General features: G+C 46.0%; 2 protein-coding genes across 3 annotated transcripts in view; one reads left to right on the top strand and one right to left on the bottom strand.

Moving 5' to 3' along the window:
* Positions 1-2,352: 2,352 nt before the first annotated feature.
* Positions 2,353-9,359, top strand: DYNC2I2 (dynein 2 intermediate chain 2). Its single transcript, XM_066562608.1, is given in 10 exon segments — positions 2,353-2,500; positions 2,503-2,600; positions 3,250-3,504; positions 4,174-4,283; positions 5,302-5,459; positions 5,894-6,003; positions 6,707-6,874; positions 7,271-7,503; positions 8,195-8,352; positions 8,930-9,359. Coding segments are annotated over 10 exon segments (1,671 nt in total). The 5' UTR covers positions 2,353-2,358; the 3' UTR covers positions 9,169-9,359.
* SPTAN1 (spectrin alpha, non-erythrocytic 1) overlaps positions 9,329-24,773 on the bottom strand; it is a 45,797-nt gene continuing 30,352 nt past the window's right edge. For both annotated transcript variants that reach the window (XM_066562606.1, XM_066562607.1), the window contains 23 exons: positions 24,414-24,517; positions 24,126-24,288; positions 23,639-23,653; positions 21,823-21,954; positions 21,553-21,690; positions 21,102-21,206; positions 20,679-20,887; positions 19,921-20,041; positions 19,653-19,774; positions 19,051-19,183; positions 18,569-18,667; positions 18,140-18,299; positions 17,843-17,919; positions 17,481-17,690; positions 16,980-17,276; positions 16,398-16,510; positions 15,580-15,597; positions 12,472-12,526; positions 11,764-11,960; positions 11,327-11,380; positions 10,770-10,916; positions 10,336-10,483; positions 9,329-9,655 (listed from right to left, as the gene is read on the bottom strand). In XM_066562606.1, coding sequence (XP_066418703.1) covers positions 9,530-9,655; positions 10,336-10,483; positions 10,770-10,916; positions 11,327-11,380; positions 11,764-11,960; positions 12,472-12,526; positions 15,580-15,597; positions 16,398-16,510; positions 16,980-17,276; positions 17,481-17,690; positions 17,843-17,919; positions 18,140-18,299; positions 18,569-18,667; positions 19,051-19,183; positions 19,653-19,774; positions 19,921-20,041; positions 20,679-20,887; positions 21,102-21,206; positions 21,553-21,690; positions 21,823-21,954; positions 23,639-23,653; positions 24,126-24,288; positions 24,414-24,517 — 2,943 coding nt within the window. In that variant the 3' untranslated portion in view covers positions 9,329-9,529. The remainder of the gene's footprint in view (positions 9,656-10,335; positions 10,484-10,769; positions 10,917-11,326; positions 11,381-11,763; positions 11,961-12,471; positions 12,527-15,579; positions 15,598-16,397; positions 16,511-16,979; positions 17,277-17,480; positions 17,691-17,842; positions 17,920-18,139; positions 18,300-18,568; positions 18,668-19,050; positions 19,184-19,652; positions 19,775-19,920; positions 20,042-20,678; positions 20,888-21,101; positions 21,207-21,552; positions 21,691-21,822; positions 21,955-23,638; positions 23,654-24,125; positions 24,289-24,413; positions 24,518-24,773) is intronic.

Below are 24,773 nucleotides of genomic sequence, written 5' to 3'. Positions count from 1 at the left end.
TCTGTTTTCGGGTACAATCTCCTGTTTCGCCTGTCTGGAGCCTCAACAGAACTGAATGGTTTCATTTATCAGAAATCGAGGGCAGCGACTGCACCCACTAGTGGGGGAATTTTTACCGAGATGCAGCTCCGAGTATTTCTTTTGCTCAGGTCACAGCGATCACACGCTAGTGTGCAGCTTTTTTCTGATTTTTCCCCCTCACTTTCGTTTTTGTTTTCTCTTTACCTCAACCTTCTCTTGTTGTTTTTTGATGCTGATTTGCTCCATTATGTAAAAGTGAAAACTTCCTACACTCTGTCTCATGAAACTGGGAGGAAAAAGCACAGATCAGCCCCGTAAAAGCAGCCACTTAAAAGAGACTGGGTAGCCTCAGGCAAGTAACAGCCCTCCCCCACTCATCCCCGATTTTGCCTTATTTCTCATGATGTGAAGACAGAAACATCCATATATCTGATACTGCCAGGCCAGGGAAAAAAAAGCAACATAAGATTTCTTGAAATACCTTTGATATATTGAAACCCCAGAGAAATTGGAATAAAGCATCAAAGTGCAGTTACTTACAACAGTCCTTGTCTGGAGCTGTTTGCTCTTTTCTCATCCTCAGGAAGTAAAAGCCTGGACATGCACTACGATACAGGGAACATGTTCTACATTTGCAGTAACTTTGCATACGACTGGCTAAAAAAATGGATTTATTTCTGTGTTTCACATACCTAAATTCCAGTTTTCTTATCTCTTTGCCATCTCAAAAACCCACAAACTTTTCTCCTTAAGTCCCCCCTGACAAGTTATTTAAAGTTTTTAAATTGCAGTTTGTGCTTAGCATTTTTATGGTGATACAGCCTGTATATTAATTCACACTCATAATATTTACTCCTCTACTAAAGAGTAATATGCCTTGGCAGTTCTAATCATAGCAATTAAAGATAATTTATTGATGACTGAAGATGATCTATTTATAGAGGATAAGTATTAAGACCCTCTTAAGAAAACTACTCTGCTATTGGGTTCAAATATTTAGTATCAGTTTTTCAACACATGAAAAGCTGCCCCATGCAGTGACCCAAAGCCAGGAGCCTGCCTGCAGGAAAAGTGAGCTGGGAAAGTGCTCAGTTACATCCAAGATGGTCTTTGACTGCAATTGCTCACACTTCCACATGAACCAGCTGCTGTTGGAGATGCCAAGCTTGAACTTTGGAAATTCAGATTAACTCCTGTGCTGATGAGGGAGAGATGACAGGGCTAAAAGGGCCATCAGTCCAGCCCAAGAGTGTTTATGCTTTTATGTTCTTGTCTCTTCTATGGGGTATCATGATGGTCCACTCCAGCCAGGATTTGAAATTCTACAGGATTCAGTTCCATTGGGACTTTTTACTTTTGAAGGAGGTGCCACTGAACCTCCTCCTGCTCCAGTTTCACTGTCTGTAAAATGGCTATAAGAGTTCTCTACTATTCGTCTTAGGGACTCTTACTTCATTGTTAATTGTGTAGTACTTTAAATTCCTCAGCAGAACGATTGCACTCAGCTGTGATATAAATGGACTCACATGTGCTCAAGAGGTGAAAGCACTACAATCGTTCTGCTGAGCTCCTACTCTGTATCCTGCAGCCTTGATTCCTACACACAGGCCAGACTCCCTCCCAGCAACAGCCGGAATAACTCCACTGAAGTTGGTGCATCTGTGCCTGCTTATGCCAGCACTAAATTTAGCCTGTGCATTCATCATCAGGTTGTTCCAATGAGTTAGTTAGAAAAAATCTCCAAGTAGAGTCATTCCTGTTAGGAATAACCACTTAAATAAGCTCCAGCACCAGTCCGTGTCTCTGCGGACAGGAGCAGCACAGGGTATCCGGGTGCAGGGGCCGGTACCCGGGTACCGGGCGGCTCCCGGAGAGCAGCCCCGCGGGCGTGCAGCCAGCCCGGCCACACAGCAACTCAGCCTGGGCACCAATTACCCTCATTCCCCCATCAAAACCAACGGCGGCAGCGAGCAGAGCAACGAGCCAGAGCACACCCCGGGCACGAAGTGTGCCTTGAGCCGGCCCCATTCCCGGGCAACCACACGGTGACAGCCAATAGAGCTTCCCTCACAAGGCGGCCCAGTCCCCGCTCTCCACCGCGCTCGGCTTTGTCGCCCCCTCCCCGCCGCCATCTTAACTCCTGGCACCCCGCGCCCTTCGCATGCGCTGCCACCCGTGCCCGCAGCGGGACCAGCCGGGCCCCAGCGCAGCTACGGCGGGAGCGCCCGAAGGGGGAGAAGCAGCCTCAGCTGGACCCACGGCTCTAACGAAGGTGCCGGGATAGGCCGCACAGAGCCACCACCCGCCCAGCCCCGCCGCCCCGCGCCCTTCCCCAACATGGCCCCGCCCGGCTCACTTTACCGCTCGCAGGCCGGCGGGCTCGGCGCTCGGGTGACGTCATCGCGCGCCCGTTTCCATGGGAACCGGAGGCGCGGGCGGCGGGAGCGCCCGGGACCGCCGGGAGCGACCCCCGATGCCCCCGGGCCCTCTCCGGCCCCGGCATGTTCGCGGACAGGACGGCACCCGGTGCCGACGTGCAGTCGCTGTGGAGAAGCGCCCGGAGCGCGCGCTGCGAGGCGGTGAGAGACCCCCGGGGCGGCCCCGCTCCGCGCTCTTGTACCGCCGGGCCGGGCAGGGGGCGGCTGTCAAGGCTGCGCCTTCCCCGGACCTTCAGGGACCGTGCCCCGACTTGCCCCCCTCTCTGTTCATCCGCGACCCCCCCGCAGGTCCCGCGGCTCCAGCACGGCCCGGGACCGAGCCCTCCCGCTCCGGTAGTTGTTGGCACCGTGCGGGGCCTGTGCCCGCCCGCCGGCTCTGTCCTGTCAGCGTTGTGCTGATTTAGCCCCGGTGTGCGGAGTGGCAAAGAACCGGCCGAGCGGCTGCTGCGCCGCAGCTGAGAGCTGATAATGCTGCGCTGTCACCGTGTGCGCTGCTCGCTCCTCACTCTGGAGCTCGCTGCCTTCTTGCCTTCTCCCGTCCTTCCCATTCCGTGCTTTAGAGCAGTGCCTGAGTCTGGCATTCGGGCATTTCTGCCTCCGATCAGATTATCGGAAGGTTACAAACGCATCACCAACACCTGGGCAGGTACGGAGGTACCCTGTGGTTAACCATGAACCAGAGAGGCTGGAATGTCTCCGTGAAACGGCAGGAAGGGGAAGGTGCTTCGAATGCCTTGTGCAACACTTGTTTTTCTGCTTAGACTATAGACTGTCTGTCTTCTTTCACTAGAAAACTTGCCAGACTGGGAAAATTTCAACAGCAGAAGCTGCAGCACAGTCTCATACAGCACGAGATGCTGCGGTGCAGACAGAACAGAGCAAAGATGCTGTCCAAGACTTCCAGCAAGAAGTCCAAGTAGATTACACTGGGCTTCTGTCATTCCTTCAGAGAGTGGAGGATGCTGTTATCAAAGAACTAAATAAAAACTGGAAAAGTCACGCCTTTGATGGCTTTGAAGTGAACTGGACAGATCAGGATGAAACAGTAAGTGACAGAGAATTCAGGTCATTGTCCAAGCAGAGTTCAGTTACTCTAAGTTGTTAGTCCTTATTGCTGTGATTATTCTTGCCAGGTTCTAATAATTAAACATTACCAGTTGGGTTGCCTTGGGGTTTTTTCAGCTTTCTCCTTGCTTGGTAAAACTGTTCTTCCTGCTGGTGACTGAGCTGTAGTAGCATTGAGAGGAGGAAGCCTGCAGTTGGTGTAGGCTTTTCTTCAGCCTCTTCAGAGCACTCCAGCCTAGCAGGGATCTAGGAACAGTTGCAGTCAGTGAGTTGGCAGCTCTGCCTGCTTAGGTTTGTTTAGTGCATGGTGCTCAGGAATGGAAGCAATTTGTATCAGACAGTACATGTTGGGACTGGCATTTTCAAACTGTTACTTGTGAAGCTCAGCGAGTGCCAAACTCACACCTGGCAGCTGCTGTAAATTCTTAGGCACAGCCTTCCAGAGCTGTGCAGTCTCTGAGAGGTTGTTTGAGTGACAGTTGTGTTGTGGGTTTGTTTCCCAGCAGGAATTCAACAACCTTTTCACATAAATTCTTGGATTGAGGAAAACCCACAGTGTAACCCCACAATCACACCAGGAGTGGGCACAGATCTCATTTCTCTCTGTTCAGAGATTGTTGCCTCAGTGCTTGGATTTGATCTCTTCCAGGTGTTGTGTTTGCATACATTGTCATACCCAGAGGCTCAGGATCAGAACCTGCAGGTCACTGGTGTGTCATGGAATGCCACAGGATCTGTCATTGCATGTTCCTATGGCCGGTGAGTATCCAGAGGGATTTGGGAGTGCAGCTGAGGCTGATGTGATGGCTCAGGCTGACCTGAGCTCTAGATATGTTTGCTTTCTCTGCAGTAATAAACTGACATATATATATCTATATCCACTCCTTATGCAAGTTAAATTATTAATATTCAAAGTAACAAAATCTCAGGCAAGTCCTGAATTTATCTTTTAATTCTTCTACCTTCCCTCCCCCCACCCTGAAAATGGATACATGATCTTACTGATTTGTTTCTAGGTAGATTTTGTTTGAAAGATGTAAAGAGCAGATGCACTTGCAAATATCTGTAGGTGAGGTTTGGGAGAATGCACTTTATCTTCACTGAGATCATGATGTTTAATGTGGTCTCTGAGCACCCTGGATGAACCTGGCACCTGTTTATGCATGTGCCTGGTGCCATGGACATGTAATAACATGTTGACGGATTTCTGAAATAAGGGTTTCACAAATCATTTATCTAATCCATTAATGTCTGTAGCAGCTCCCTCTTTCTTGGCCCTACTTTTCCCTTTATTTTTTTTAATGATCCTCTTTCCTTACATTAAAAGCCCCAGCAAAAAGAGGGTTTCCATGAGAGAATGCATAGGGAAGAGTAAAACAGGGCAAACTCGTATGTTAGTTGCTCCTTCTGCTCTCCCAGTCTACAGCAGTTTGCAGATGAGGATGTGGTTTTTGTGTCTGTGGGTACCCTCAGCAGAATTCATTCCATGAACTTTCCATATGCACTCTTTTGAATGTTCCATTATTTGAATGGTGAGTAGGTCTTGGAATAGGGAAATTGTACCCAAAATTTACTGGCTGCTACTTTGAGGTAAGCATAGACATGTTCCCTGTCACATCCTGCATAAACCAGCCCCCAGAGAAGTTCCATCCCCTCATGATCCCTTCATGATGGGAACCAAAGCAGCACATTGAGGTGACCATGGGGAATCTCAGAGCTCTGCTGGACTGGAATACTCTGGAACACTCAAAGCAAGATGTAGCTTTTTGTTTTTCAGGTTGGATGATGGGGACTGGAGCACAGAAAAATCCTATGTTTGTACCTGGAATCTGGACAGAAGAGGGTTGAATCCACAGCACCCTGACCTGGTGGTGGATGTTCCCAGTTCTGTCATGTGCCTGGCTTTCCATCCCTCCCAGCCATCACTGATAGCTGGTGGGTTGTTCTTAACTCAGACCATGCTTGAAACATACCCTTTTTCCTGCAACCTGGATCCTTTGGTTTCTCTCTCTGAGCCCAGCCTCAGATTTCCTGTAAAGGAACAGCTTTGCAGCTCCTCAAACTGAGGAACTAATGCCCACCAACACAGATAAGTGCACTGTTACACCTGAACTGGGACTTGCTGCTTCTTCAGTGACACCTGCCTTTATATCTTCTCCTCAGAGAGAGGTGAAGAGAAGGAAATCCAGCCCTGGCTGTAAGGGAATAAACTTATTTCAGCAGAGCAATATTCTCTTACACCAGAACTGGCTGTGCCCTGCACAGAACTGCCCAACCTTTGAAGCTGGTGGGTCTGTTTCCACCATTGCTCCATTTGTGCATTTGTTCTGAGCTGTCAGAACTCAGATGTTCTGTATTTGTCCTTTCAGGTGGCCTGTTCAGTGGGGAGTTGGTGGTGTGGGACACCAGCAGGACAGAAGACCCTGTCATCTGGAGGACAGGGATGACAGATGACACCCACACTGACCCAGTCTATCAGGTAATAGAGAGCACTGATAGCAGATAGGGCTGGGGCAGGTGAGAGTTGCCACTGCTTTGTGTCATCCCTTTGGTTCCTATCCACAGCCAGGCAGTTCACAGACATTTCAGCAGTTATATTCTTTTTTGGTTGGCTATTTTCCCCCAAATCTAGTTCCTGAACAGACAGCCTGTAAAAAATAACTTCTGACTGTCCAGGTTAAATGAAAAGCAGACTGATTCCCAAACTGTAATTGTTTATTAAGGGAGATGCAACTGGTGATACTTGGAGTGGTTTAAAAACACAAATGGGAAAGTGTCCATGATCCTTGGAAGCTTAAAGCCACATGCTTTAAGGGGATTTACAAGCATGTCATCCAGTCTGGCTTCCTAAGGATTTTGCCCTTCTGGGGCCTTGTGACTATGGACATTCTGTGTATTTTTCTCATCTGCTACTCAGGAAAATGCTGTTGTTTAGAGCTGGGTGAAAGTGCCATAAATGCCTATCCCAAAAGTGAGGGCAGGTGAACCATAGAAACTGCAATGGAGATTCAGCCCTGAACACTGGATGTGTTTCTGTCCTTACATCAGTCTGTGCCAGCTCCCAGCAGAAGCTCGTTTGGTACCAGGCTGGTGCCTGGCTCTGCCCCTGTGTCACCACAGGCTGCGTGGGCTGGGCAGTTGTGACAGTCCCCGTTGTCCTGAGCTCTTGGCATTTGGAACAGGTTCACTGGTTACCTGACACCAGGCTCAGAAACCACGCCCGGCTGCTGAGTGTGGGGACAGATGGGAAGATCCTCGTGTGGAGGGAGGAGCGGGATGGGCGGCTGGCCTTGGCTGAAGGATTTGCCATCGTGGCTCAGCAGATCCCTCGCAGCACTCGGCTGAAGAAGGTGAGTTCAGCAGCTCAAAGAGTGCCTTTTCCATAAAAACACTCTGAACCTTGGAGCCCAGGTATCAGAGCTTGCCCTGCTCCCAGAAGGGCCAGGAAAAGCCCTTTCTGAACAATACACACCCTTGATCTACAGCTCTTTGCCATACAGAAATCATTCTGAGAAGACTGACAACAGCTGAGGTTTTGCCATGCTCTAAAGAGAAGTTACCAGGAAGGAGAACTTGCTTGTGATGTTAATTCATGTGAACCCATTTGTAGGAAGGATTCAGTGCTACAAACACGAAGCTGTCACAAGCTGTGCTGTGAACAGCCCGCTGGGCCCCCAGCAGGCCCTGCCCACCTGTGCCTCTCTGGGGAGCCCCAGCTCACACCAGCTCTGTCTCTCTCTGCCCAGGTGGCCTGGGGAGAGGCAGCCGTGGGGGTGACCTCGCTGTCCTTCTCACCCTTCGATGCCGATGTGTTCGTTGTGGGTGTGGAAGGCGGGTACTGCCTGCGGTGCTCCAGCACGGCCCAGGGCCCGGCCCTCCCGCCGCCGGGCGGCTCCGTTCCCCTCAGGGCGCCGGCAGAGCTCGCCTTCTCCCCTCACGCTGGGCCCGTGTACTCCGTGAGCTGCTCGCCCTTCCACAGGCAAGTGCTGCGTGTGGGACACGATCACTGCCTGGCTCTAAACACAAAATAGCCCCTGGGGTGTGTACAAGTTCCAAAAAAGGGTCACCTAGCAGAGAAAAAACATCCATTGGCTCTGGTGAAGCTGCCTGCTGGACTCTGCTGCATGTGGGCACATGAGCAACACTAGCACCTTCTTTAGATCATCCTGTTTGTTACAATTAAAACTCAGTTTAAAGCCAAGGAGATGATAAAGTCCTTCACTTGGGCAGATCACTCAGTCTCTTACTGAAGATTTTTCTGCCATCAGTAGCTGCCAGAATTTAAATGAGAAGCTCCCATCTCTGCCAGCAATTCACCCACCATCCGTGGAGGCCCCAAGCCCTGTTTCTGTGAAACATGCTGACAGTCCAGGTTTGCATTTAATTTGCATGAGACAAGCCCAGCTCGAACAATGCCCAGCTCTTGATCAGCAGTTCTCACTCAGGCAGCCCTGGGCCACAACCCATGGCGGTCAATACAAGCCCTCATTAAGCTTAATTGAGGGCAGTAACAAACAGCCCACAGCACAGCCTGGCAATTGCTGCTTTAGGAAACACAGACCTTTACAAAACAGGAATATTGTCCGAGGTCATGCTCCTTGACTGATTTCTGTTCTTTATCGTTAGCAGTAAAACAAAAAGAGCTGTTTCTCGCTTCCTCTCTCCCTCAGGAACCTCTTTCTGAGCTGTGGGACCGACGGACAAGTTCACTTGCACTCCATGTTGCAGACACAGCCCCTCTTTGCTCTACAGTTATCAAAGAAATACCTGTTCTGTGTATGCTGGTCTCCAGTTCGACCACTGGTTTTTGCAGCTGCATCTGGGGAAGGCAAGTAACTGCAGGTGCCTTCTCTTGAGCATAAAATTAAGAGTGTTCTGGATATTAATTAGTCAGGTCGATTGTACTGATTAGTAGATCCCACAAGCACAAAGCAGTGGCCGCTGTTTTCACTGTGTAATTAGTACAAAGGAGTAATTTCTAACTTTAACAAGGTGAACCAGCAGTTATTTTTCACTTCTGATGGTACCTTTAAATCTGTTGCCACAGTCATTCACAGGAATACAGCACAGCAAGACCACTGTGGCTAAATCTATTTCCAGCTTGTTTTTGGCGTCTACTTCCAGAAGTAATGGTTTAAAATGAAAACTTTTTCCTTAGAAAATTGCCCAAACATTTTTGAGTTAAAGAATGGAGGTTTCACAGAATTTGGTAAGCTGGTTTCAGGTTTCTGACAGAGCAAATCCATGCTGCCTGCAGTAATGTCAGCTGTCTGTCACAGCCTAGACACCCATCAGCAGGGGAAACAGGTTAAAAATAACTCTCAGTGCCAGACTAAGCAGATACTTACCTGCTGTTAGAGAGATGTCTGTTGCCATGAAGCTGCAATGAATGTCTGTGTCTGCAGGAGAGGTGCACCTGTTTGACCTGGGGAGGAGCACGCAGAAGCCCACAGTGTCCCTGAAGCAGTCTGTGAGTGACTGCCCTGTGTATTGTTTGGAATTCAACACCAAGCACACGCGGCTCCTGGCAGCAGGGGATGCTGCTGGGACAGTCAAAGTCTGGCAGCTGAGCTCCGACTTCACTGAGCAGGGACCAAGGGAAATGAGTCACCTGGAGCAGCTGGCAAGTGAGATCATGGACTGAGGGAGCAGCACAACAGCTCTGTGAAGCTTGTAACTGTCCTGACTCCAGGAACAATTCCCCACTCACCTGTTCCAGTGTTGGCCTGGAAAACACAGGTAACCAACAGCTGGAGTTGCCTCCACATAAGAGTTAAATTTGCATTTAACCATTAAACACAAAATTATGTGGTTCGACCAGTAACTTTTATTGAAGCACACTGCAACATGTTTCTTTTCCCTAAGAGTTTTAAGCTAAGCACTTTAAGGTTACATCATAAAGTAACATTGATTATTGTAGAGCACAAAGAGAGAGAGACACATGCAGAGCTACAGTCAGCAAACGTGAGCATGTCCTTTGCATCTTTTGGTGCTAGTGTTTCAGATCAATTCACAAAGAGTGAACGTGTAAATTCTATGTAGTCGTAGGCAGAAGGCAGCTCCCTGCCCTTGCCATCCATGTAGGGTTTCATGTGAGAGATGCAATAGTCGGCCTGTTCCCGGGTCAGGTTCTGAAAGAGAGGCAGCGTGGGGCTGAGAGGGCTCTGGGGCTGCCAGGGGGCATTGACAGGCAGCCCTCCCATTCCCCGGGGCAGAAACCAGAGCAGCACATCTACGCCCAGCATGGAAATGCTCTGGCTTTTGGCACTATTTGGTTACGGGTTGGAAGGCCTGACCAGAGCCTTCCCACCAAGCAGAAGACAGAGCAGGTAACTGGGACAAGGAAGCACTGCAAACTCTTTATTTCCCTGCCAGCTGGTGGTATTCAGACAGGAAAAACTTGCTGTTTTGGCAGGGCAGTGAGAGGGAGGAGATGCTCTTACTGTCTAAACTTAGGCTCAAGCTCTTCCTTTGAATTGCTGTCTGGAGAAACATCCCCCATCTAATTTCCCAAATGATGGAAGGGAAGTTCTGAGGACAGTGCACTCCCTTCCAGGCCTTTGAGTACCTCTTGTTTTATTCAACCTGAGCAGTCCTTTGGTACCTAAAGCTTTTCCTCTTCCTCTATGGAGCCAAGAAAGCAACTGAGTAGGACTGTCACACAATTTCTGTGTTTGCTGCAGGGGATCTCCTGGCAGGGTCAGAACTGACTCAGCTCCAGTGACATGAGCCTCCAAGCCATTAGTGCTGGGCTTTATCTATGAACAGAAGTCCTGTGTGTTCCTCCCTGGGGTCAACAGCCAGCACTTACCTGGTAGAGCTCCTCCTTGGTCACGTAGGGCTTCCCCTCGGAGCTGAGGGCGCGGAAAGCACTCTCGATCTCCTCGCTGGATTTCACATTCTCTGTTTCCCGGCTGATCATGAAGGCCATGTACTCCTGCAGTGAGACGTGTCCATCCCTGCCAGAGAAACACAGTGTGAGCATCCAGAGCACAGCACTGCCAGGCCCTCCAGAGAGGGGCTGAACCGTTCTGGGAGGAGTAAAAGTCTTAACGCAGGAGACTCAACACCAGATCATTCTCTCAAAGTGAATTCTTTACAAATGTCAGTCTTGCCTTCCTTAAGGCTTTCACATGAGTGACTGTAAAAACAGCCACAGCTCTCAGCTTGTGAAGGACCTTCCAGCCAACTCCCCAGCCAATACCTCCATGTATTTTGCAGTACATTAAGGTCTAACTCACATACCTGTTGGGATCTACAGTGTCAAGAATAGACTCAAACTCAGGGTCTGGCTCTCCTTCCTCAACCATGGGCAAATCGTAGCCGAGAGAGCGCAAGCAAGACTTAAACTCCTGGTGATTGAGTCGTCCAGATTTGTCCTTGTCAAAGTGCCTAAAAACATAAAACCAGAACCCACGTGTGTCAGTTACTGAGTCCTGAGAGCTGTAAAGTGAGCTGAAAACTAGATCAAGGTTATAACCAGCCCCTATTCTGTACAAATGAGTTTGTATCAATAAATAGTTCTATCTAGCATACATGAAAAATATGCACAAATTCTTAACTTTGCTTAAAAATCACCCCTTCCCCACCAAAAAAACCCCAGCTGTATTCTCAGCTGGAATGCATTGGCACTGCCAGCAGCAGGGGCTGCAGGCTGTTTCCCTCTGGCAGAGAATGGAGCAGCTCAGCACAAAATGGGGCAGACAACAAAGGAGCCACAAATAGATCCTGCAAACAAGAGCCATCCATGTGCCAGAAATATCTCCCAAGCCTTCCTCTGGCCTATGTTCGTTGCAACTCACTTGAACATCATGCTGAACTCCTTCAGGGCCTCCTCGGTGACTCCAGTGGTGTTCCTGAAAAGGAAGCAGCAAAGCTGAGTAGCAGTTCCTGAGCTGTGGTACTCAGCCCAGCAGCTGCACCACAAAGTGAGGACAGAGGAGCAAACAACCATTCCACATGGGAACACTTGTACACACTTATTCCACAGAATAAAACCGTTCCACTAAGATCCCACCCTTGCTCGTGGCCAACAAGAGCTGTTCTAAAACTGCCAACTTCATCCCTCTGAAGGGAACTGGGAGGTGGTGGGGATGTACAAGCTCACTGTATCCATTGCTCTGAGCACAGGAGACCCTTTAGCACAGACCATGCAAGGCTGGCTGCAGGCATGGGCAGCTCCTGTCTTTCCTCCCACCCCCAGTCAGACACTTCAAACCGCACGTGGGCCAGGCAGTACCGGGCTTGGATCTGCTGCTCCAGGTTGTGTTGCATCCTCATCCCCAGCTGGTCCAGCTGGTCCCACTGCTGTGCCAGCCCCACAGTGCTGTGTTCTGTGTATTTGTTGTCCAGGATAAGTGCTTCTTCCATGGCTGCTCCAAGGTCCTCAATTTTCTTTAGCTGGCTCCTCATAGCTCGGATCTCTTGGTGCTTGCGCTGTGAGAAGGGAGCAAAGAGGAGAGAAATCATGGAGCACCAAAAAAACCCCAAACTTAGAAAAGTTAGAACAGAGGCTGGCAGGGGAGGAAGGGTTATACTCTTCTTTTTCTCCTAGGACTTTATGTCCATATACTGGGATTTGTAAAATAAGATTCAGAGCAATGTTCATCTTCATGCTCACTATTCTAAACTAGAGCTTGCAAACCAGTTCTGGAGACTAAAAAACTTCTTATTAGGAAATGTGCTAAAAATATTGTATCCTCTCTGCCCTACCCCACCTCCTTTAGGAAAAAGGAAAAAAAATAGAAAACTAAATCAGTGTTGTTTAATGGCCTGCGATGAAGTAGACATCAGATATGTAAACAGATAATCCCAGAGGTCTCTTCAGTATTCCAAATGTCTGAAATCAATTAAGATTTTCCCACACAATTCCATGCATTTCCCTTCCTGCTCTGTGTTCCCAAGCCAGCTGGAAATGCTGTTTTAACCATAGGTGCACATCACTTACTTTAGTAGCTTCCAGCTGTGACTCCAGTGTTCCCGATTCTTCCACCATACATGACCTAAACACAGAACAACAGTGAGAGAAGGCACTTATCTCATTTAAAAATGGCATGTGGGGCTTGAAATTAACAGTCCTTCCTTGAAATTAAAAATCCTTTCATATATTTAAACACTGGTTTTGTGTTTTGTTTATTCTGACTCATCCTATTAGACTGACACTGTACATTTTGTCTGATTCTTATTTCTGTATATAGTTAATTTCTAGCCCCATTTGAAAGGCAACATGATCAGCAGCCACACTTCATGCCAGATTCAAAGCACCCGCTTTACTGGACCTCATGGAATTAGAATTTAGTGCAGTCCCACCCCCCTGCCCCGTGCCCAGCACACACCACACACACCAACTGCAGGTGAGTCACTGGGGATGGGCTGTATTTGCAGTCAGGTACAGGAGCTCTACGAAGGTGTGTTACAAAGGGGAAAATGAGGGTAAAAAAAGATGGTGAGAACTACTGGTTTGGCTGAAAAGTAATCTTAATGTGGCATAAGCCTCGCAGAGAGCTACAGACCTCTGCTGCTCAGCAGTGCCTGGTGGAAAGGTGCCTTTCCCACCCCACCTCTCCATGCTGCACCCAGAGCAGCTGAGGTTCAGCCACTCTGCCCAGTGATTTCCACCCTGAGCTTTACATGCAGGTTCCCACAGTGGCCAGGGGCTCTGAGATCTCCTTCATACAGACTAGCTATGGACGGTCTCTGGATGCTGCTTCTCCCCCACCCCAAGATCCCAAGCAATCTCTAAGCAGCCGTGTTTGGGAATCTCTGTCCTTCCAACACGTACGGTGAGAGCTCGCACTGGATGACCCACACATGGACAGTGAGTCTGGGTGCTGTGCAGATGGGGTGTCCTCTGACTCTGGGGTAATGAAGTTCCTAAAACCTGAATCTCTGGTATTTCAGTCACTAAAACCAGGTTTTCATCCCCACTGGACTGTCTTCCCACATGTTTTTGAGCTTCTTGAGAATGGGGATTTCAAGTGCTGAATCACTCTGTAGCAATGAAATGCACCAAACATCTGGGTGTTTCTCACCACAGGGTTAAGGCTCAGACTCAACGCCCGCCTAGAGATGAAGCGCACGCCCAGAGCCTTGAGCAGGAAGCTGGGAACCAACCGTGGAAAGAACCAACAGGGAAACAAAACCTCCAAGCATCTCTAAGCCGTGAAAGTTAGTTGGAAGGAAAGCGAGCCTTGGAATTAACGAGTGCATTTGAAAACCAAAGTGAGGTAAGAAAATAAGAGGAAAAAACCTTCCAGATAGATCATCCCCAACTTCATACTGATAGACACGAATGACACGACGATATGCTATGCTAGTCAAAGGAAAGAAACCAAGTAAATTCCAAAAAGGAAGGAAGAAAGAAAGAACAGAGGAAAGAACACACCAAAACACGGCCACTGCAGTGGAGCCACACTCCAAGCCAGCACTGCCTTGCAGCAAACACAAGCAAGTACTTAATGAGAGAAAATTATTTAAATGCTGGTTGCACATACACAAAAATAAACCATTATTATTTTCAGGTAAGTCACCAAAAAGTGAGTCTCGGTAAGAGACAAGCTGAAGTTTTGCAGTTAGCTCATCTACAGATTGCTTAAAAGCATTTTTTTTTCCTAAACTCCAAATTGTTCTTCCTCCCTTCCCCAAAGAACACCCCTCCCAGGCAGTGCTGAGCACACACAAGCTGCAAAGCAAGGAGTGTGCATGGCAGCTCTCCTCCTGACACTTCCCTGAAGCTCTAAGCACAGCCAGTGCCTCTTGGAACTAAATCCACGGTTTTAATCTATTCACAGAGAATTAGGGACAAATTCTGCCTGGCATATCAGCAGCCCTCTGGTAATTTGTTCAACAAAAGAGCTTGGCATGAGGATCTCTAACTCTGACCCTGAGTCTTTTAGTGAATGGCTCCTTTCTGTTCACTGGTTCTTGGATACCAGAACTAATCTACATCACTACTTGACAAAGGAGGAGGGAATTCACCCATTCCAGGAAAATCTGCTCCATTCCATTAAACTGTACAACAAAACCAGGGCAAACTATTTTTATCTGGCAGAACACAAGAGACTGTGATCATTACAGAGCAACTAAGCAGCAGAATTATCTGTGAAGATTCCATGCTTCTATTAGGAAAAGCTTTCTCTTTAGGAGCAAGGGCCTGGCCTTCTCCAGCCCTGTGCAGAGGCTCACACACAGCCTCTGCCCTGGCCCACAGAGTGCTGGCATTTGACATCACATCTTATCACAAAGCTTCCACTGTGCTGAGACTCGTCCTGCTGAAGGAATTTAACGGGGCAGACACATTTGCAGAGGCTTTGGTAGTCTGAAAACATTTAAAGATCTTATTATTTCCTTTCCACTTCCAGACAAATGGCCAGCACCCATCCTCATCAGGAACCATTGCTGTGGACACAGAGGGAGCTTAAAACTGCTGGCAAATTCCAACAGCTTCTTCAATTCATGTTGGAAGGTTGGTTTTCTCATGTCAAGCCTAAAATTTGTGTGGGCCATGGTTCTGCAGCAGATGAAGAGTGGGCAGTTCATATTTGCAAGCTACAGGGTTTTAAGATATGTAATATCAGCAAAATGTTGTAAGAATCTTCCCTTCTACTTATCAAAACTTTGGAGGTTTCATTGTGCTCAGAACAGTTATGGTCAAATGTTTCATTTCACTAGGCAAGTCTCTTAAGCTAAAAAACAATAAATGTCAGATTAGCCTGCCTTTGGAAAGGAGCTACACTCTGTCATATCTTCCCCAATTAAGGGCCTTCTCCTGTGCAAGCCCTCAGAGAAAGCAAGAGCAAAAGTCAGGAATTCCATGGTGTGCCAGTGGCTGCCTGTTGTAATTCTGCTTTTGACTAGGAGATTGTTATGTTTCTACTGCTTTATTCCTAACTACTCCAAAATCTTGTTTCCTGTGTCTGTGCACCTCAGCAAAAGGTTGCTCTTTTTAAATAAGAGGGGTTTGAGCACAGCTTTCACAAGCAGTGTAACAACAGGAGAAAACACACAGAGCAGAACACATCACCAAAATTTGAAAGATACAAAATTCAATACTAACCCATCTAGCAGGTAAGTCCTGTAGAATGTGAAGATCCAAACATCAGGCAGCAGGACAGAGACAAGACAGTAAGAGAGGGATAGAGATTTGGGTGGGAAGCAAACATCAAAAAGTTAAAAATCATATTTATAATTCATTATTTCATGAAGACACATACAGAACTATTTGTAAACACACAGACAGAGAATCACAGGGTTACACAGAACAGAACTCACCTCCTCTGACCCCCAACCAGAACCTGTCAGAGCTGCTGACAGCACTGAGTGCAGGCACCTGCAATGCTCAACCTTGAGACTTTTTATTTCTAACACAGTTGTTTTATCTTTACTCCCTATCCTTAGAGAAAGTTATTATTAGACCGTAGCCCAGGGAAATGATTACAAAGTTTTAAGCTCTTTTCACATCTTCTTTCTCTATCTGAACTCCAGTAAGATTCTCAATACACTGCTCAATACAAAAGGGGAATTAACAGAAATGCCAGTTTGCTTGGAGCTATTTGTGCTCCACCTTCCTCAGCTGTGCTACAGCCTAGTTCAGGAATAACTGGAGAAAAATGAAGTCCTGGATAACTAGAATTACTGCAGGAAAAATAATTCAGAAATAGGAACATTTTTAAAGTCGGGGGTTCCAGGGCTTTCCTTTCCACTGTAGCTATTGGGGCCTCCCTCAAATCCCAGCTGCAGGGAATGGACAAGTCCTGATGTGCTGTTTTTCAGTAGGAGACATTTACAACTTTGACAGTCCAAAGAGATGGAGGATGCACACAAATACTACCTAAGGGATTCTCTGAGGGCAGGGCCTGGAAAGACAAACTATACCTGGTCTCCTGAATCCACTGATGGAAGGCATTGGCATGCTGAGCAAATTCCTGACGCAGTTTGTCATTTTCTTCCTGCCTTCGCTGTTCCTTCTGCAGCTCCAGTTCACGTTCCTGAGAAATGAACAACAGTAATTTCAGAGAAACAAAGGGATTGGGTCTCATCCTGTAACAGAAAGCAAAAACTAAAAGCACAGTTCTGAGCCTCAAAACAACACTGAATGCTTGGTGTCCTGGATACCTAGAGAAAAGCATCTCAGGTCGTAATTCAGAACTGAAGTCCTGAGAACTGCAATTGAACCAGCAGTTGTTTCACTGCATAGCAGACAAGTCAAATTTCTATGACAGTTAGGAAGTGAGACACATGCTTTGCCTTTGGAAGAGCCACAAATGGAAAACCACGAGAACAACTGACAATAGCACAAGTTTATAGTTAACAGCAATTTTTCTTTGCTCACGAATTTTGAAATATTTTGACTGTATTATGGTGACAAACTCTTGTACCCATTATCTCAGAGAACAACTTCCAGGGACGACTGAAAGGTCATAAAATATGAAGAGACTCTTTCCCTCACTGACTTGCCTTGATAATTTTCTGCAGATTCCTCCAGGTTTCTTCAAGAGCCTCCATAGTGAACCAAGTGTAGGGGTTGGAGGCCACACGGAAGCTCTTGATCTGGCGATCCAGCTCTGCCAGCTGGTTGAAATCAGCTTGGGCAGAACTTAGGGAGGAACGGAAAGCGTCGTGAGCTTCTCTCAGGGCTTTGATTTCCTCCAGGGAGTTGCAGCGTACAGGATCCGTCAGGTCCTCCTCAGCATTCTCAAACCAACTGTTGAAGGCAGAGGCCTTCTTTGCAAAGGTAAGGAAGAGATCCTCAACCTTGAAAAGAGAAAAAAACCCAGTTTTTCAGTAATGGAAATACTCTGTATGAGCTCATCTGGAATTAACATGCAAGAGTTTGCCTTGCAAGCATCTCAGAAATTCTTGTTAATTCTCCAGGATCTCCAAAATGGTTAGCTGCAAGTGTGTATTTTTTATCAAGTGCACAATTAGATTTTTGTAGCCCCATGGTTGGTCACTCACCTTTCTGAAGTGCTCCTGAGCCTCCAAGAGTTTCTTTTTCCTGGTAGCAGAATTAGCCAGTAGCTGATTCCAGCGTTTCATCAAGGAAGCATGCCGGGCCTCAATGGCCTTGGACTGGATGTGCTTGGCTGCGAGCAGCTGGTCTTTCAGAGCAGTGATGTTTGCAATTCCCTCCTGCTGGAAAGCCTGAAGTCCAGCATCAAACGTTTCCTGAAGCATTAAAAGAACAAAAGGCATTTGAGATTGTATTGGTCTTTAACCTTTCCAATACCCTGCATATATTTCAAACATGGATTCTTGTGTGTTCACAAGAGTTCAGCTTGGTCCCTCCCTCACGGGGTGGCAGCAGCATCAGCACTGACCTGTTTGGTGAGCAAGGTTTGCACTGAAGAGAGGTCACGTCCATAATCATCTGTCTTCAGACTGTTTTCCTTCTCCCCTGGAAAATGAAACAAATTTTGCAAAAATGTCATTTCTCCGTCTCAAACATTGCCTCTGTTCCAGATCAGGTTACTACAAAGGCATGAAGCAGGGACAGCACTGCTGATTACTCTGGGCTTAGGTCTGCTTGTTACAACAGCACATAAGGAGCTACCGGAGACCTTCGGAAATGAAGGAGTTTAAGGTTTGTTTGTGACCAAATATTGTACAGAACATACCTATCCATGACTCCACCACATCTGCTTTCCAGTTGAACTGGAGGAAGGCTGAGTTCTCATCCAATTTGGCTTTCCTCTGAGCTGCTGCTTTCTCCAGATCTGACACCTTGCCTCTGAGCCCCTTCATCTTGGCAGTGATGTTTGCCTCGTGGTGATTGTTCTGTATGACAGGGAGGAAAAAAAATATAGCCATCCTGTATGATGTTAAAGTCATCTGAGGCATTCAGGACATTGGGGACAGAGCAAGGACTTCAGCTGAAAGATAATGTCTCAGAAACAGCTTTGAAAGCAGAACACCAACAGCTTTTCCAGCCACAAAAAATGATTAAGAGCTCTTTTTAAAGACATGACAGAAAAGAGAAAGTCTACTGTAACATGAAGATGTCCTCGGGAGCCTTTGAAGGTTTCTCTTTACTAGTTCATGCTCACCTTTTTAATGAGATCCTCTCCATTAGCACAGACATCATTCACTCTGTCCTTGTGGACAGTAAAATCAGTCTCAAATGCCTCATGCTTCTTCAGCAAGCCCTGAAAATACAAGACACAGGCACTTCTAAAAATAATTTCTCACCATTTATTAAAAAGTAATTCATTTCATAAATCAGTTAGCATAAACTTCTGTCAAAAATTAATCTTAGCTGGTTAGCACAACTTACTGGTTTTCTGTGGACAAAAAGAAACTGAGACTGACTTCCAATCAGAGGTTAAGAGATGCAAAGCTACATCAAACTGCAAGTAATTTCTACAGGAAATAACATTATTGGGATGCTTTTACAAAGCGGATTTACATTTTTACAATGTAGGACTTCAAAAGGAGCAAACAACCTCTAAATTGTAAAGACAGTTAAAAAATTTGTTATGCTCTAACCAACAGTAATGCAACAATAAAGTGCTGACAACTTCCTCCATACCTGGATAGCAGCAAGTGTGTCCCCATAATCCTCACTGGCTACCAGTGTCATTTTCTCATTGATCCAGGCTTCTTCTTCCTCAACATTTGCTACAAACTGCTGATACTCCAGAGACTCCTCCAGACGCTGGCCCCTGGGTGGGGAAGGTAAAACGAATCAGTTTTATGGCATTGAGATGCAAATATAAAAACAATGTGCAGAGCCTGAACCTTATCATTCACACTTCACTCCTCCAGCAGCAGCCATGGCTGGAGCTCTAGGAATTCCTTGGACTACAAAGTCTGCAGCTGCCAAAGGATTGAAGCAAACTCTCTCCCAACAGTTTCTAATCATGAAAAATTTCCTGCTAGTGGATTAAAGCCAGCTGATTGCAAGCCTGTGGTTTCCAACTGGTGCAAGAAATGGCTAAACATAATATACACCTCAAAAAGAGGCTCATGTTTCTACTGAGGAACATTGTCAGTAGTCTTGTAGAGTCTGTGATCAGTGATAGATGCTGTTACATCATATTCCTAATAACCCACACCCTGAAATTCTAGAAATCTGATCATTATGAGTCCACATAACTTTGAATTAATACTGAATTCTATAGAAATTCATACCTAGCAGCTGCCAACTGTTTTAACTCTTTCCAGTGATCCACAAACTGAGCCAGTCTCTGCTGTATCTCCTCCTTTCCAATTGTGTTGTCATCTGAAAGCTTCTTACCCGTGTCCAGGACACCCTAAAGAGAAACAGTTATTGGAACATCACCTGCCTTCCTCATGTACATTGTTTGGGGTCCAGCAAAACTACTGCTGGCTTTCTTCTCTTCCACAGTCAAGAAAGATGCTGCTTATAGAGAAATCTGCCATGGGGAGAGGCTTTTACCTGGATAGCAGGTTCGTGGGCAGCTAATTCTGCTTCTAAGCGCTTGTGTTTCTTCCTCAGGTTCTGCACACCAGTCAGGTCTCTGCCATAGTCCTCTGAGCTGACCAACAGTTTCTTCTCTCTAAATTCAACAGAGGAGAGAGAAAGATAAAATATGAAAATTACTTCTAAAGGTCCAACCTGACAAAGAAAACAAAAAACCCCTCAGATATACAACTGCTCTGCCTTGCACAAAGATCTTGGATGCAAATTCCTGTGTGAGGAAAAGAAGGTGACAGAGGGCCCATCATTTATCTTTGAAGGACAGAATTCCTCTGTACTGTTTTCTTTTTCAAAATATAGATGCCTTTTGTAAAGTTGTGCAAATTTTGTTTGCTTTAAAAGCATGACAAAAGAAGTGCTCTAATTTGAATGATTTCTATCAGCCTCATGTCTTCCCTCCTCCTGAGGTACTAACACCAATGTGGAAAGACCATTTGATTAATTACAACAACTGGCTAGAATCAAGAAAGTACTTGAAACTGCAAAAGGTTTGCATTTGTGGTAGGAGCATTCCCAAAAAGACTAGAATGAAATGTCTGAGTCCAAACAGTGTTTTTATGCTTACTGGTATTTGACCAACGAAAACGGCAGGTAAGAAACCACACCCAAAGGAGTTTTTCTGGGCTCCTATTGACGCAGTTGTTGGAAGGCAGCTCTAAAGCCACACTAAAGGATGTGAGTGTTGTTGGCAAGCCCAGAACTTCCCAAACACCCACTTGATCCAGGACTCCTCGTCGTCCATGTCACGGAAGAACTGGTGCAGGCGGTGGCTCTCGTTGAGCTTGGCGCGGCGGGCGCTGGCCATGCCCTTGATGCGCTGGAAGCGCCCGTTGATGGTCTCGCGCTTGTCCTTCACCTGGGACGTGTCAAAGGCGCTGCTGGTCATCAGACTGTCAGCCTGGCTGTTCAGGTCCTTCAGGCGGTCCTGGACACGGAGGGGAGAGAGAGCAGGGATTGCTCAGAGCTCATTTCTGTGCTCATTGTGTCAGGATGAAAATCAGAATCTGACTCGCAGTCACAGGTTTTGTTAAAGACCACATTTCGACAAGTCTGTGACTGCAGCAGGTATCAGGAGCTGTACCCATAGGATTTGCTCATGACTATGATTTATCTTCCAAAACTAAAAGGGAAAGCAATACCTCATGAGCAGATATATCAGCTTCCAGTAACTGGTGTTTTTTCAGAAGGTTGTTAACAGATGCCAAGTCCTTCCCATAGTCTTCAGATGCCAACAAAGCCTCCACCTGGGGATGGAGAAGGAAACATGGAATGAAGAACAAATTGTGGTTCACAAACTCCTTGAGACTATTATGCTTTAAAACCGTGCAAATTACTTCTCAATTTTCTACTAAACCTTTACCTTGTCACCTGTTTCATACCTAAAAGGTTCCATGCAAATTTGCTTCTTCTCACGTTATTGTTCATAACTAATAACACATATACAAGAATTTTACTGGTAATAAGGTTTTTTTTTTAAATAAACCTAGACTTGCTCAAAGATAAACAGCACTCCACAAAATCTAACATCAGCAAAGGTAATAAAAACTGAAAAAAAGATGCTTTGCAAGTAATTAACTCCCATCTTATTACCTCTGAAAGCCAAAAGTCAAAGTCCTTGATGCCAGTATTGAAATTCTGTTGCTTATTAGCTTCTTTCAGTTTCTGACTCTTCTCTGCTGATTTCTGTACCAGGAACTGCCACTGGTCAGCCAGGGCAGCCAGACGTGCCTGTCAGAAAGTGAGAAAGATGAGTAAGTGTCACAAATGAAACATGAAAAAAGTTCTGATCAATGCAAAACCAGAACATGGTGGAAGTTACACTGCTGAAAGCAAAGCCAAGCAAGACTGGGAGGTGCCCACCTTGACGGCGTCCTCGCTGCCGGCGCACGCGCCCCTCTCGATGAGGGAGTTGCCCATGTCGATGACGCCGCGGATGCGGTCGGCGTTGGCGTGGAGCTCGGCCTCAAAGGCCTGGTGCTTCTGGTGCTTGCTCTGCAAGGACAAACCCAACACCATCAGGCTCTGCACAAAGGGCTCCTCCATTGTTCTCATGGGCTTTGTGCGCAGGCTGAGCTGAAGTTCTCTCTGGGGAGGGAATTTACTGCTCGCTCCAGTGGTTACTCTCATTACCTGAGAAACCGCCAAGTTTTGACCTGGCAAAACTGTGGGTGAGCTGATACACAGAGCTCTGGCAGCATGTTCTGCATTTCACAGGTGCCAAGGCAAAATTCCCTGCACTGAGCTGACCTGTTACTGCAGTAAAGAGTCCTAGTTTTCAATGCAGCCCTTTGAAAAGCAGCAATTACTTATATCCTGAGTAGAGTAGATCATCCTTTCTACTCCAACAGTAACTGCACAAATTCCTACTTCTCTTCCTAATCTATAGGTAATTAACAGAAATCACTGCTCCAGCTTATCTGCTTTCTGCACAGCTGTGATATTAGACATACACAGCCCCATTGTATATATAGATAAATACTGAATTAACAGTAAAAAAACAGTAAAAAAATGTAACTGAATTATTTGGTAAGAATTTTTTACTGCCAAGTTGAGAGCACCATGAGAACAACAGGAGCCTTGGTGTGGGAAGGAGAGTGCAGCTCTCATGTATCCATGATCCATCCACCCACCAGGAGTATGACAACAGCACAAAAGTGACAAGACAGAATTTGCAAGTATAAACTGGAAATGCTAGTGACATTGGACATGGGTAGAGAGTGTCCTAGAGAATGGGATGAAAGGAAATGTTAGATCAAAAATAAAAAAGGAAAGATACTATAGCACTGGTATGAGAAATTCTGCATGAACTGCTTCATTTTGGGAACTGTAAAACTGTAACCCCCAAATCCTGAGATTATGAAAGCATATCCTTCAAAGCTAGCTCTAACAACTTGGAAAATTCAATTTAAAAGCTGCCAATTGCATATCTCCATATAATTACCATGACAACAAATTGCAGACAAGCCTTTCTAGTTTAATATATTTTTTTTTCCAACTAAAAAAATAGTAATTTAATGTACCACACTCTGAAGCGACAAATTATTCCTTCATTTCTTACTCACTGGCTTCCCCTTTCTTTGTTCTATCTTCTCCCTGCACATATCCTCATTTTACTCTCCTTCTTGGATTCTTACAAGTGCTGTCAGCTTTCCATCTGGTACATCTCTTTTTCTGGAGTGTTCCTTCTGCTTTATTCCCTTCTATGCTATTGCAAGAACTAAGCCAATCAAGATCTAACATTTATTGAATCCTCCATCTTCAGCATTTGATTCTACAAACACAAACTCATGAATTTGACATTATGCCCTGTTTTAAATCATCACAAGTGATGATCAAACAGCCAAATTTCTGAAAAAGGGGGACAGAACCCCATTCTCCTATGGGCTAACTCCTAAAAAACCCTAAACTACATCGTGAACGCAGCATAAATTAAACAGATCATGCAGAAAACCTGCAAAACAAATACATAAATAAATGATGCTGAATAGGAATGAACAAAAAAGCCACACCCATAGGACGAGGATCAACAGCTGTACCTGGATGGAGGTCAAGAACTAACAGAAAAAACAAGAGATTACATGAACTGATGGATGGAGCAGCAACCAGAGCTTGGGCTTACACAGAAGCTTATACAGAGAAAATAAATTCACATACCAGGCTAGTCCAAACTACTTACCAGCAGTTTGGAAAGCTATAAAACAGATTGAGAGAAGTAGTTCAGTGCATTCATACTACTTCATAAACCAGAATTAAAACATAAGAGATAACTTTATTCCTTAATACTGAAAAATAAATGAGATTTCACATTCTAGCTGAGACCCAAGAATTCCATTTCCTTATTGTCTATATGCTGGGAGAGAAACAGAACAGCCACTTGGGTTTCTTTAGGAAACTTTCTGCTGCAGATACCACATATCTTATTAATTATATGCATGAATAATTAATTATAGGCATGAATAATTACTAACCAAGTCCTATTTTGGGTCTCCTTTCATGCATAATGTAACTTCCATTTTCTCCTTGTTGAAAGGAGAACATGTCCAACATGATGCACTATTCTGTCATCTCTGAACACGAATTCCTGAGCATGGATTTTCAAACCAGAGCAGGCCTTGCAAAGTTAACAATGATATTCTGATTTTTAAGGCAAGAACCACATTCACCTGGATATTTGTGGGATCCTTATAGGACTCATCACTTGCAGTCTGAAGCTTTTCACTGATCCAGGCTTCTATTTCATCCACATCACGACTGAACTGCTGGAGGGTCTGAGACTCTCCCAGCTTTGATCTCTTCTCAATCATTTGGGCTTTCAGACGAAGCCACCTGTGGTAATTTGACACATAAAATGAACAAAACACTAGAGCCACATGAGGCATCACCTTCAACAGCTACAAAACATCCCCAAAGAGGATTTCCAGGACTGCCTTCTCCTTCCAGGCAGCACTGACCTGTCCAGGACCTCGTTGCGTCTGTTGGCGATGACGCCCTTGGCGTAATGATCTGCAGCGATCAGCTGGTCAGCAAAGGACTGCAGGACAGCAATTTTCTCTTCCTAGAAACCAGAAACCATGAATTAGAACTGTGGTCCCCTAAAGTCAAATGATGAGCAGTGTCTTGAACAGAACAAGCCTTTTTATCTTCTTTAAATTCACATTACTGGGACCCTATGAAGGAAGTCTCTCTTCTGCAGGACCTGCAGAGTTCAACTTAGAACACTTTTCACCTGTGGCTTTTAGGAAAAAAAGCTCTTTTGGGCTAAAAACTTCAGCAGTATGATCTCTCAATAAATCTAGGCAGCTTTCTGCTAC

The sequence above is a fragment of the Molothrus aeneus genome, chromosome 19 (assembly GCF_037042795.1).
Source record: "Molothrus aeneus isolate 106 chromosome 19, BPBGC_Maene_1.0, whole genome shotgun sequence".
Classification (NCBI taxonomy): Eukaryota; Metazoa; Chordata; class Aves; order Passeriformes; family Icteridae; genus Molothrus; species Molothrus aeneus.
This window is presented reverse-complemented; position numbering and strand designations above follow the sequence as displayed.